Source organism: Notolabrus celidotus, chromosome 16, assembly GCF_009762535.1.
Source record: "Notolabrus celidotus isolate fNotCel1 chromosome 16, fNotCel1.pri, whole genome shotgun sequence".
Classification (NCBI taxonomy): Eukaryota; Metazoa; Chordata; class Actinopteri; order Labriformes; family Labridae; genus Notolabrus; species Notolabrus celidotus.
In genome coordinates, this window is record NC_048287.1 from 22265463 (window position 1) to 22277395 (window position 11933).

Sequence of the window (11933 nt, forward strand, 5' to 3'; positions counted from 1 at the left end):
GAGGTATAGAGTGAGTCTGGCATGTCAACAGCAGAGTTCCAGAGGAACCTACGAGACAAGGGAGCACAGGGACTCCAGAAAGGTCTATAGTTAGTAACTTTAATGGGACAGGAAGACTTAAAGTAAGTGGCAGGCAGACAGGAGAGAGAGGTGAAGACAGGATCCCAGTGTGTAAGCCTCAGCATACCTAAGAGCTGGTCCAAGCCTGAGCCAGCCCTAACTATAGGCTTTATTAGGCTTTAAGCTGCGTCTAACTTAACTCCTCAGAAAAGCAGACACTTTGATATAAATCAGCATCTGTTAACATAAAGACGGAGGTTTTTAGGACCTATAATGCAGCCGGTCCATTGATGTACCCATTGGTTTCTGAAGAGGCTTTTTGTCTGCATACTAACTTTCACTTAACATCAAGAGGTGGAGCAAAAGCGCCTCCTGGCACACAGCTACAACTCCTAAATATGCAAATCTGTAACCCTTAGCCTCAGTATAATCAATATTATAATTTAAAAAAAAACCTTCCCGTATAGTGTATATGAATAACAAATTACCTAACTGTTTAATGGACCAGTTTTTAAATGTTTAATTTGTGTATTTTAACATGGGTGTTAATGGGGTCTCCTGAGCTTTTGGGGTCAGTTTCAAGTGGACACTCGAGGAACTGCACTTTTTCTACTTCTGCATTGGCTTCACTTTTCAACACTAGAAGTTGCTGTTTGGTTTTGGTGTCACTTGTGAGGAGCTTTCATGTTGTCTATAATCATAGGAACACAACTCACGGTGGACAGAGACTTAAATTACTGAATCACATTCTGAAATGTACATTTGCACAAGAAAGAAATACCTATTTAGTTAACAAACTGACCCAGGCAAAAAGCGTACACAATACACATTTGCAAGTAAACCTTTACTATCAGCAATCTATATGAACCATGCACCAAGTATGGTTGAATATATTAAGTGTATTAAGATGAGGAAGGAATATAATATTTTAAGAATAATGGTATGTGATAACAGTGACATTATTCTTCCACTGCAGCAGGAGGAGATTCAAGGCCTTATGAGCTTATGGAGATGCCATATCTGTGCAACCATCAAATATGATCCCAAATATTGTCCCTGCACCATGTAGAAACACAAAAAGTGCACAAGTTAAGAAAAGTTTATTTCATGTCATACGGATTACAACATATGTGTTTCTGTGATTTTCAGTAAATAGTGCATGTTTTTCTTCTTTTCTCAGCTTTTCCACAGGACGGCAGCTCTCTATGTCAGCCCCAAGGTGGCGCTTGGATCCCTACTTTTTACAAGTAAAGCACTCGTGGCACATCACGGTGAGGCAGAAGATCATTTTGCCAAACTCTTTAAAGTCCACACTGTTGTCTCCATTTTCGTCCAGCTCCTTGAAGAGTCTGTCCACTGCTGTCTTGTCTGGGGCATTCTGCAGGGGAGGAAAGGGGTGAGTGTATACACCAAAAATGTTAGGTAAGTTTTGAGGGATTGAAAGAAGTCAGAGGTCACTCACCCCCAGCATTTCTTTAAGTTCTTCCTGAAGCAGATCTCTCAGCTCTGCCTTACTCAGCACATGATTATCACCGTCCTTTTTGGCATATTTTTCAAAAGCGTTGATGAGTAGGGACATAGCCATCTGGATATCAGGCATGATGATAACTAGTTTTAAAAGGATAGAAAGAACAAAAATACTTTAAAAGTGACAATCTGAAAGCACATCACTTGCTGCAGAAGTTTGGAAGGACGGTGCTCAGCTTTCCATGTTGCACATTAGAACAGATCATGTGGCACTGTGGTCAAATTTTGGAAAGTTATCTTAGGAATGCATTGAAACAAAGAGCATGATACATAGATGCAGGGAAGGGAGAGGAAATTAACAAATGTAAGGCACTTCATTTGAGGGATGTAACTGATTTACTCTGTTGAGAAGAAGTTTTTTTAATGGTGTTGAAAGACAGAACATTGCTCTGGAAAATGATACACTGATTATAAGTCTCTCCAGCTATAGTTTTATGTGCAAAATGAACTCGTTTGAGTTGAGTCTTCAAACAAAAGTGTGACCAAAGAGCTGAATAAAGATGTATGACAGGAAAATCTGCACATAAAAGACTCATAAAGAGCAATTAAGCCATAAGAAGCTTCTGACAATATTGCTTTCCTCTCTGCCTGTGTTTTCCATTGAGCTAGAGATAAAAATAAACCCTGGGTTTCCACCAGGGCTCAGCCACTTGCATCCCCCCTGTCACCTGTCTCTAACGCGTAGTCTCTGCTGATGACACAAGACGGTGTTATGGCAACAGCTTGTTCTCTCCAGGTAACTCTGTTGAACTGGGTAGAGAAGCAGGTCAAGACTTGACAAAAGTCCCTAAAGTGATGTTTGCTCCTCTAATGTTATATCTGAAAGCTTTTTTTCCACTGACTCCATGATCCCAAGAGAGTCCATTCTGGTTACACTCTGACTTACATGGTGCAGCTCTGTCTTTGGGTGTGGTGAGCTGTGACATTAAATTGTTTGAAGAAAAGGGAATTAAAGAGGAATCCAGTGTAAAACACCAACAGGTTTAAAGTCTTAATGTTTAAATACGTTTGAGAACACAGTAAGACTGAAAGCTTGATGCTTATTTATGGATATCCAATGCATCAGTAAAAAAAGCATTCCAGGCCAAAGTTGACCAAATATCTTTTAACGGAGCAACATGAGCGATGTCTACTGCAACGTTTACCTCACAAGAAAGAAAAAGAAGTCATAAATGGCTCACCAAGACAACAATAAAGTTGTTGCATTACGAGGAAAATTCTGCTGGAAGAACGCTTGTGCAATCAAATGCAATCAAATGAAATTAAGCAACAGATAAACATTGTTAAGACTTTCTACTCACCAAAGCTGATTTTTTTAGATGTAAGGAGAAGAGAGAGTCGGAGTTGGTCCTGGAGGAGCTGTAGTGATGGAGAAATGGATGCTATGGATGCTTTATACTTCACCACACCCCTTCATCCCTCCCTCCTCAATGCTTCTTTCATCTCCAACCACTCCTACGGCTGCCCCCATGACTCTCTTCAAAGTTGTTCTTGAAGAAAAACTGGTGATATCCGGTGTTGCTAAGAATGCAATCAACAAACAGCTGATGTTATTCATTTCTGCTGTTACTGACTCTACAATGATGTTACTCTTACATTATTTCTCTAATATTTTACTGCCAATATCGTGCATTAAGGACATCATACTTTATATGATGTAAACATTTATATTGTGTCATACTTTGTGCTAAAGTGAAATGATCCAAAAAACATACTTATTGAAGGTTGCTACTTTTCAACATGACGATAGTAGAGCAATGGATGTAGACTGAATCACTTTATGTAATGCTGGCCAGCAGTTTCTTCATTTAAAGGGCACCCTTTGTTCATCTTTCAAAATAAAATATACAATTTTAAGCCAAGACTCAAAATTAAAAAATAATCCCCAGCTCTTTATATCAAGATCAAAAGACACAGTGGTGGAGTTGTTCAGAAACAATCTAACTTCATGATTAGTTTTTTGTTTTAAATGCCATTGAAATTATAATTTCACTTCAACCAGTATCTGTTTGAGTTTACAGGCTGTCATACTTTATATGCATCTGTGTAACAAATCCCAAACAAATTGTTGTTATTTTTCTGACTTTTCAAAAGGTCAGAGCAACTGTGGTGAGTGTTCTGCTGCAGTGTCCTCCTTCAAGTGCTTCCACTTGAAAATCAAAGGCTGAATCAACACACAGTTATGTATTTTCAAAGTTTAATTTGTATGTACCAAGGGGTCACTTTAATTGTGTTATGTGTGAAGATGATTAACTTTATCCATTTGTGTTCAATTGTCTGAGATGCATATGATCCCGAAATGAAAGCCTTGGGCTCAGTGACTCACTGAGCAGGGATTGTTATGGTCCTGAGTGGGTCCTCTCTTCTTTGCAATTTTGTGGTGAAGGCTGTGACTCAGAGACATGTCCCTGAAGCAGTCATGAGTCACTCTGCAGAGAGTAGAAATCAGGCACCTAAAAATGTAGCTTTGTGGCTAATCTGCATGCATGTTTCTCTATGTGTGTGGTCTGCTGTAAGACTAAGATAGATATCAAAGGTCTTTTTCTGTCCCTCCTCTCTGGTCTGTGTACGATTGTTCCCCTCTTTCATTAACAACATCATTGTACTTCAGTTAAGTACAGATCATAGGTTTGAAGTTGACTCACTGTGACGCAACATTTATGTTTTCTGAAACTACATTTATTTAGGTACTTGTACATATTGGATTTCCCCTGCCTTTGTGGAAACATTGGTCAGCTTTTTCCCTTTCATAGTTCCTCTTCTCACACAAAGTTTTCAAACAGAGACCATGGAAACCATCTCCTCTATTATGTCCAGCTGTGGTTCTGATTTGCACATATTTGCAGATCAGCTGCAGCAGTTTTAATAACTTATCTAAAACTCTGTCCAGAATTGAGTTCACAGTTGTACTCTGCTGCCATCTAGTGAACAACCAAAGGATAACTGATAACTGAAGTTCACGCAACAGAACCAGAAGGCCTCATCAACAGTACTTAAAAAACCTGACGAAAATGCAAAGAAGACTTCCCCCCAAAAATAGTTGATGACTTTTAGAGATCATCTAGATGTTGCTCACTCTAAAAGCTTTGTATTTCTTATTATTTTTTGAAAATCATTTATTAAAAAAAAGAATCTCTCCTGTTGCATGGTCAGTGACGCTTCCATGGAACTGGATTCCTGTCAGCCTCCTTGCAGAATGAATCAACATTAAACTTAACATTTCAATTCACCCGCTGGTTTGTTATTATTCACATTGAACTGAACAATTACATTAAAGAAAATGTCAAATAAGGAGAACAGGGCATCTGCAAGAATATTTATGTTGACATCTCTGTCCTCATTCAGCTCTCTTTCTCAGAGCTTTGCAGTCTCACACCTTTAAAACTACTTGAGGCAAATGTCACAACTTTTAACATTGTTGCTGCTATCATGATGGCTAGTTTAGGTTACTTTGTAGTGAGCAGCAACATAGCATTCACCAACTCTGCTAGATTGCAGGACAGGAAGTTGTTCCACTTTTTCCTATCAGAGATGGTTGGAGTCCAGCTCCTCAGGCTGCTCTCCCATATGTGCTCGGTAACTGCCATTATTTCCCCACTCTCAAAACCAGCTTGAGATGGCAACTAATGTTTTTGCCACAGTGTCAACAGGCAGAGGTGAAAAGTGCCGGCCTCTGTGGGATCACGTTGTCCCTAGTGTTATTTGTGCTGTTGATAATTAATTACCTTGTTATGGGGGTTTGACCAATCAGAAACAAGTGTGTAACATAATCTGGTAATAATGCAGAAGAATATAGAAATTCAGGCTTCACCTCATGCATGTATTAGATGGAGATAGAGTCAGAATGGAACTGGTGACACTGTAGTAAATGCTTGACCTCTCAAACCCTAGATCACTCAGTCAAACATTGAAATTACATTTTTTAGCCAAATCTTACAATACAACTTCCCACGATAAGGGTCTCAGCCATGGTTTGAGTCACACTTCACTACTGAATAAAAGAAAGAAAGAAATTCAGGCTGTGATAATAAACTCTGCCTTCAACTACCTGCCATGAGAAAGTTTTGAAGTATAGAATCGGGACTTCTGCAAGCTGCAGGACTCACAAAACTCCCAATGTTTCAATCCTTCAGCTACAGAAGGCATTGTGTGTAAGAAAGTGAGCCTTCATGTGCAATACCTTGAGAGTTGATCAACTACATAGAATTCAGGCGTCATCATTTTAGTGTTTGCTCCTGTGTTCTTCTTGCTCTGACATGCCCAGCGTTTTCCTTCGTTCTGGTGTTTGGTTGTGTTGATAGCTTTAACTTTGAGCAGTTTGGCTCGTTGATTTACTGTTGCATGGTGGGTAAAGATTTGTACATGTGTAGCAAAGCACTTGCTTTTAAAGGGAAGCAGAGAAGCAGACATGAGCTCCTTTTTAAAAGTGATATCATCAACTATAAAAAGATCACAATAGTTTGATGTAATTTTACCATGGTAACAGTTTCAAACAGGATGTTAAAAGAGGACATAGGGTCGCGGGAAGGTGTGGCACACATAACTGAATGTTTGCTTGCCCTCTGAGGCTTCAACGATACACACCTTCATTGTGAAATAAATGACATATCTTAAAATTGCATCAAAAGATGGTGACCCCAGTGTTACTAAGTCTTGTTACAAGCTATAGCCTGCTCAGTGACCTCACAGCTCTGATTTCTTGCTTCATCAAAAAGGGCAAGTTACTCATCTCATCTCAAACTATGGTTGTGTTGTTTGAGATCAGATGATAAACATACATCTTGTACATACATTTGAATGAACCGTGTGATAGAAAATATATCAACTACAGAACAGAAGAAAACAGTCCACAAAGTTGGAAATCTCGTCTGTGTACTCTACTGTGGATCACATGGGAGTGGCTCTTGTGTAAACTCAGGGCTGACTATGAACTCTAGCACATGCACACACACACACACACCCACCCACAGATTCGTAATCTAGCAACCATAGTGTTTGCTCTGTAACCATGAACACTGGTAGGCCTCAGAACAAGGCTCTGCACAAGGAGGCGTGTGCAGGGTTTAAGAGGCTCATCATGAGATTTCTTTTGCCCAGAGTTTAGCCTTCCAGGCAAGCTTTCTTGTCAGACTGTGAAAGTTCTGGTGTCTTCACTGGGATTCTTGGAACCGGATTGCAATCATGGCCCAAGAATGCTTCATAACTGATATCACATTTTAACCATTTATGCTAACAGATTTGGTTGAATGTGTCAGTAAGCATTCTCAGAGAAGTTTCGCTTATGGTACTTGATCTCAGAGAGTTAAAATGAGGGGCTTTCCTCTCTGTCTCTGGTGTTATTCATCTTGCACCAGACATGAAACACACTGAGAAGTATTTTGTGTAAAAACAGTGTTGAACTGAACCCTATGATTCAGGCCTTGCATATTTTCACAGTGCCTGGGTTTGTCCGGATGAACCAACAAGCTTCATGCTGAACTTTTATCTCTGTATGAATGTATCATAATTAACAGAGTTGCAAAATCAGCCTCACACAGAGGCGTGTTAGGGACTGAAACATTCTGCAGATTCCTCAGTGCAGCGATAGGCTGGATCTTATCAGACAGAGAGGGAGAGGTTTGGCTGCCCTTTCATACCAAGGTGGCATAAAATACAGGTGGGAATTACAACACAACACCTAGTGACGCTGGTATAACAGCCAAAGTGTCCAGTATTGATGTCTTGAGGAGGCTTCAGGTTAGGGGGGAAATTAGCCCCCATAAAAGATGTAAGATATCTGTGGTATGGTGCTGTCATTTTGTTTCAGTTTTAATATTCATATATGTAAATACATAAAAAAGAGGCTTGATATCCAGCTATAAGAGAATGTGTGATCATCTGAAAGCAAAAAAATAACAAAGACAAACAATAACCACTAGACACAACCGTTTTAAAACTCCCCAGTCAATTTAATGGGCAAAAGTTGTCTTTACAAAAACTGAAATGCTTCTTATTTTTTCTCCTTTCTCCTGCTGCTGTCATTTACTTTTTACAATGCTTCTTCATGTGCATCTGATAGCACTGCTCACAGGCAATGGAAAGTCCAACAACGAGGGAAACAAACTCTTCAAAATCCACCTGACCGTCACCATTAGTGTCCAGGTCCTTCATGATTTTGTCCACAGCAGCGGGGTCCTTCTGAGACTGGGGTGAAAAACAGAGGTGTAAGGCTGGCATCAACAAGAGATAATGCAGGACAATTCTATGTACATTCTTGACATTGTGATTATGCTCTTTTACTCTTTTTTTTTTTTACCTTTAAGAAGTTTGACAGCTCGTTCTCCATCAACTCTCTGAGCTCTCGTCGGCTCAGTGTGCCGCTGCGGCCATCCTTAGAGGCGTATCTGTGGAACACTGTAATGAGTGACTCCATGGCACCCTCTAGTTCTGAAGGCATGGTTACTGAGGTGTGGTGGTCTGAAAAAAATCCAAAATGCAAAGAAATTAAGTTCCCAATATTTACATAGTGGCCAATTGTTCCTGGCATTACCAGGTGGGGAGCTGAAATGCTGATTTGTCATTTGGTGTTATCAGATTTGTAGTTTTTTACGAAGTTGAATCGAAAGCATTACTTTTGTATTCTTTAACACTTTAAAGAGTTAAGATAAGCATTCAACTCCTAGCTAAGAGTATTATTAGCAAAAAAAGTTTCTTAATTCATTAAAATGTTGTTGTCTGCAGAAGCTAACAGGTTATAAAGTGTTGGATGTTTTTATTTGAAGTAAGGCTAGATAGCTAATGCTTAGCCTTTCAATAGACTCTTTCACAGGGGAATTGTCCCTCTAATGATCTATCTGGAAAAAATGAGCTACCTATCCCCACAGCAATCATTTTTTTAAAACTTGAAAAGTTCGATCGACAAGTCAACAGCCACCTCAAGGGGAATTTGCTCTATTGGAGGATATTGTGACATTTTGAAAATGAAAGTATTTGATTTGCGTTAATTTATACAAGGTCTGCCTCCATCCTGCTAAAGAGATCATCTTTATAATTACACTGGAGGTTGTGGTGCAGCCCCATGAAAGGGAAGCAACAGATAGGTCTTTGCTCCAGTGCCCTGCCCACCTATGAGTAATGCTCATGAGAAGTTACAGTCTGTTATTACGACATCTGGAAAAAAAACTGTCTGAAGCTACTACTGAACATACTGTATAGATTTAAGTACTCTAACTTTATATCAGAACACTGTGTCCAATGGGCTGTACAGTTAAGAAAAATGAGAAGTGGGAGGGAAGACAGTTTTTGTTTTTTTTTTATGAAAGAGGGAATGGAAAATTCCTGCAAATGAGGGAAAGAAAAGTGTGGAAAAGCAAAATGGTTGAATTCAACGCAGCAAGCGAAAGAACATTACAGCAGATAGAGTTCAAATGTGAACATGCCTTCAGTCAAACCACACCCTTTTTAACTTACCTACCTGGCAATGAAAATGTAACTGTTTTTACTAAAAGTAAGGCATGCAGTGGAGCAAAATGAGATAAACTTAAGAAAATAAGCTGTAGATGGGGATTTTAGGTGACTGATAAAATCAATCCTTATTGGTTAAAAAGTGCTACAGTGTGGGTTCAAAACTTCACTTTAAAACTCTAGAAATACAACACTAATAGAAGTATTTTTTTAAAGATGAAGTCCAAAATAAAAACAGCAGGCGCTTCTTCACATAATGAATTAGACAGTAATGAAAAATCCTTAAAAAGGAAGACTTTGTATGGTAGGAAAAAAAAGAAAAAAATGAACTAACAATCCTACCACACCCAAACTGATTTTAGGCTTTAGATACCTGCAGGCTATAAACGGATTATTAAACAGAGACACAACACTTAGACCAGAGTATACCCTTATTTCTTACCGTGCAGAGCCGAGACGAGTGTTGGCACAGGAGAGACAGGAATGTTCAGAGGTCGGGAATAAGTGAGACAGACTTTATAGTCAAGCCCCGCCCTGGCTGCTGCTGTGTATCATGAGTCAAACTATCATACAGTCAGATAGCGGATCCGGTGAAAGGCGGTGATAACATTTTAATTTACGTAACACGTTTTGAAGTTGATGTTGGCAAACTTAACCTACATGTCTGCTAACAGTGAGAGTTTAGTAAAGTTGTCAAATGAGCGAGTAAAACAGGTAAGATATTTGATGCTGTAAAAAAAGATAATTTTTTTGGTGCCACAATATCAATCGTAGAATTTATGACGAGAAAATTAATCTACAATAAAATCTTCAACTTGTTTTATTATAACTGCACAAAAAAGTTGATTCATATTGCTATATCACACAACAGTAAATTCCGGCCAAACAATGTGATTGGACAGGAGGTATACCAGGTGCAGGGGCGCCGCCAGGGATTTTGGGCCCCATGAAAAAATATCACATAGGGCCCCATCACCAAAGGCCACAAGAACCCTGTGCAACTGCTGTAACCACATCTCCAGGATCCAATCGACCCAGTCAAAGCTTTACTCTACCTTTACAGCAGTCTTGCCTCTTGGAGTCAAATATTCACTGTATGACTGGCAAAAATGAAGGATTCCCTGCACACAAGGTGCCCCTTCTTTTATTATGTTTTCATGGCTTCATCATGGAACCAAAATGAACATGTCGGATATCACAATAGCGGATCAAGTTTATTAATTACAATTATTATGAGGTTAAAGCTACTTAAACAAATGGCCCCTTGTGGGACCGCCTAAAATTCAGTCAGCATCATAATATCTGATTTTAAGGTATTATTTGAGTAATCTCTGTGACATTAAAACAGACTAAATCACTCAATGCTTCAACCTGCACAGCATCCAAAACAGACTATAGGCTGTAGCTTATGTAGCTTAGCTATAGCTTTGTTTTCACAGGCTTTTGTAATAGTACAGATAGAGAGAGAAAAAGAGATTCCCACAGATCCCCTTCAACAATGCTATTTGACATGCTACGTTGCTCACCTTCTTGTTCATTGGGTTGTTGGGAGTTGTGTGGAGACAGTGCACGTGCTGACATATCAGCTGCTGAGTCTGGTAGGGAGGGGGGGACCCATTTAGTGTAATTAGCTACAACGTAGTTCATCTCATTGTGGACTTCAAACAAGCAAACAGGTTGATTTTAACCACTCAAAGACTATACCAACCTTTCCTGGAGAAAAACTGGGTGACATACTGTCGCCCTTTCTTCTCTCTCCTCTCTCTCTCCTTTCTTTCCCTTCTTTTCTGGAACCCAGACTTTGTCTTTCCAGACATTTTAGCTGCCTTTAGCGCACTCTGTGCACTGTGCAACTTCTGTCTGACTTGCACAGCTGTTTTTTTAATTACCTTATTCTGTATAAAATATTAATTATGTTTTTTTATTATTATTATTATTTTTTAAATTATTATTTTCGGGGCCCCTGTTAGTCATGGGCCCTTAGAATCATCCTAACTTTTCCCCCCTATATGGCGCCACTGACAGGAGGTATTCCAGGTGTGCTGATAAATGGTACAACAGCACTCAGACTTAACATGAATCACTCTGCTCAGGGTGTTCTAAATAATAACCGACAAGTTGATCTATTCCAGTTTATAGTGTTTGTCTGGGTGGATCAAGCAGGTACCTCAGGATCATATACCACTATCAACTAACTCTTCTTTCACAGCTTAGATATGATAAATAATCATAACCCAAAGTGGCTGGTTTCCAGTAAAGAGCAGTAAATTATTTGTAAATAATAGTAAAGGAACCTGTTTACAGGGAAAACTGTGGTATAAAGGCAATATCACATTCCAAGTCGCAACAGCAATATAGGCTGTAGTAAAACAACATTCCCATTGGTGTGATAAGTAATTTAAAAAGACCAAAGAGAAGAACATGTGACATTGAGATGATCAATAATATTTTCTAGATGAAAACTACAATGCAACACTGATTTTCAGCTCTTTGTTGAGTCTTTACAGACTTACTTCTATACAAATAGATAAGGTGATCACAGAATAGAAAAAAGCTAATGAGCAACACAAGTTTTAAAAGCAAAAAAAAAAAAGAAAAGGTGCTGGACTACTGATAACAAAACATGATGGAATCAAAGATGGGTTCATTGTGGTCAAACTAATATTGATCACATGCTACATGATAAGTAAACTAGATAAGAGCTGTAGTCCTTCACTGACTGAGTGAATGCTAACAAATGTGATTTGATTAAGCCTTAATCTCACACAAAAAGTTGGCTCAAGTATGTACTCTATTTGCTTGGGACTTACATATATTTGTATTTTTAATCCACTTTGATTCATGAGACACAAAACTGTACAAATATTGATAACTTTGGTTATTACTGTAACAGCTCCAGGTTA

At 39.0% G+C, this 11933-nt stretch overlaps 2 protein-coding genes across 2 annotated transcripts; both read right to left on the reverse strand.

The window, feature by feature from the left end:
- Positions 1 to 1141: 1141 nt before the first annotated feature.
- On the reverse strand, positions 1142 to 3010 carry LOC117827636 (ictacalcin-like). Its single transcript, XM_034704257.1, has 3 exons — positions 2889 to 3010; positions 1523 to 1668; positions 1142 to 1438 (listed from the first exon to the last, which is right to left on the reverse strand). The coding sequence occupies exons 2-3, from the start codon at positions 1658 to 1660 to the stop codon at positions 1295 to 1297; spliced, it is 282 nt and encodes a 93-aa protein (XP_034560148.1). The 5' UTR covers positions 1661 to 1668; positions 2889 to 3010; the 3' UTR covers positions 1142 to 1294.
- A 4504-nt stretch (positions 3011 to 7514) lies between these two features.
- s100a10a (S100 calcium binding protein A10a) lies at positions 7515 to 9604 on the reverse strand. The gene is made up of 3 exons (XM_034704062.1): positions 9473 to 9604; positions 7883 to 8043; positions 7515 to 7770 (listed from the first exon to the last, which is right to left on the reverse strand). Exons 2-3 carry the CDS (start codon positions 8021 to 8023, stop codon positions 7609 to 7611), a joined length of 303 nt encoding a protein of 100 aa, XP_034559953.1. The 5' UTR covers positions 8024 to 8043; positions 9473 to 9604; the 3' UTR covers positions 7515 to 7608.
- Between the last annotated feature and the right edge of the window lie 2329 nt (positions 9605 to 11933).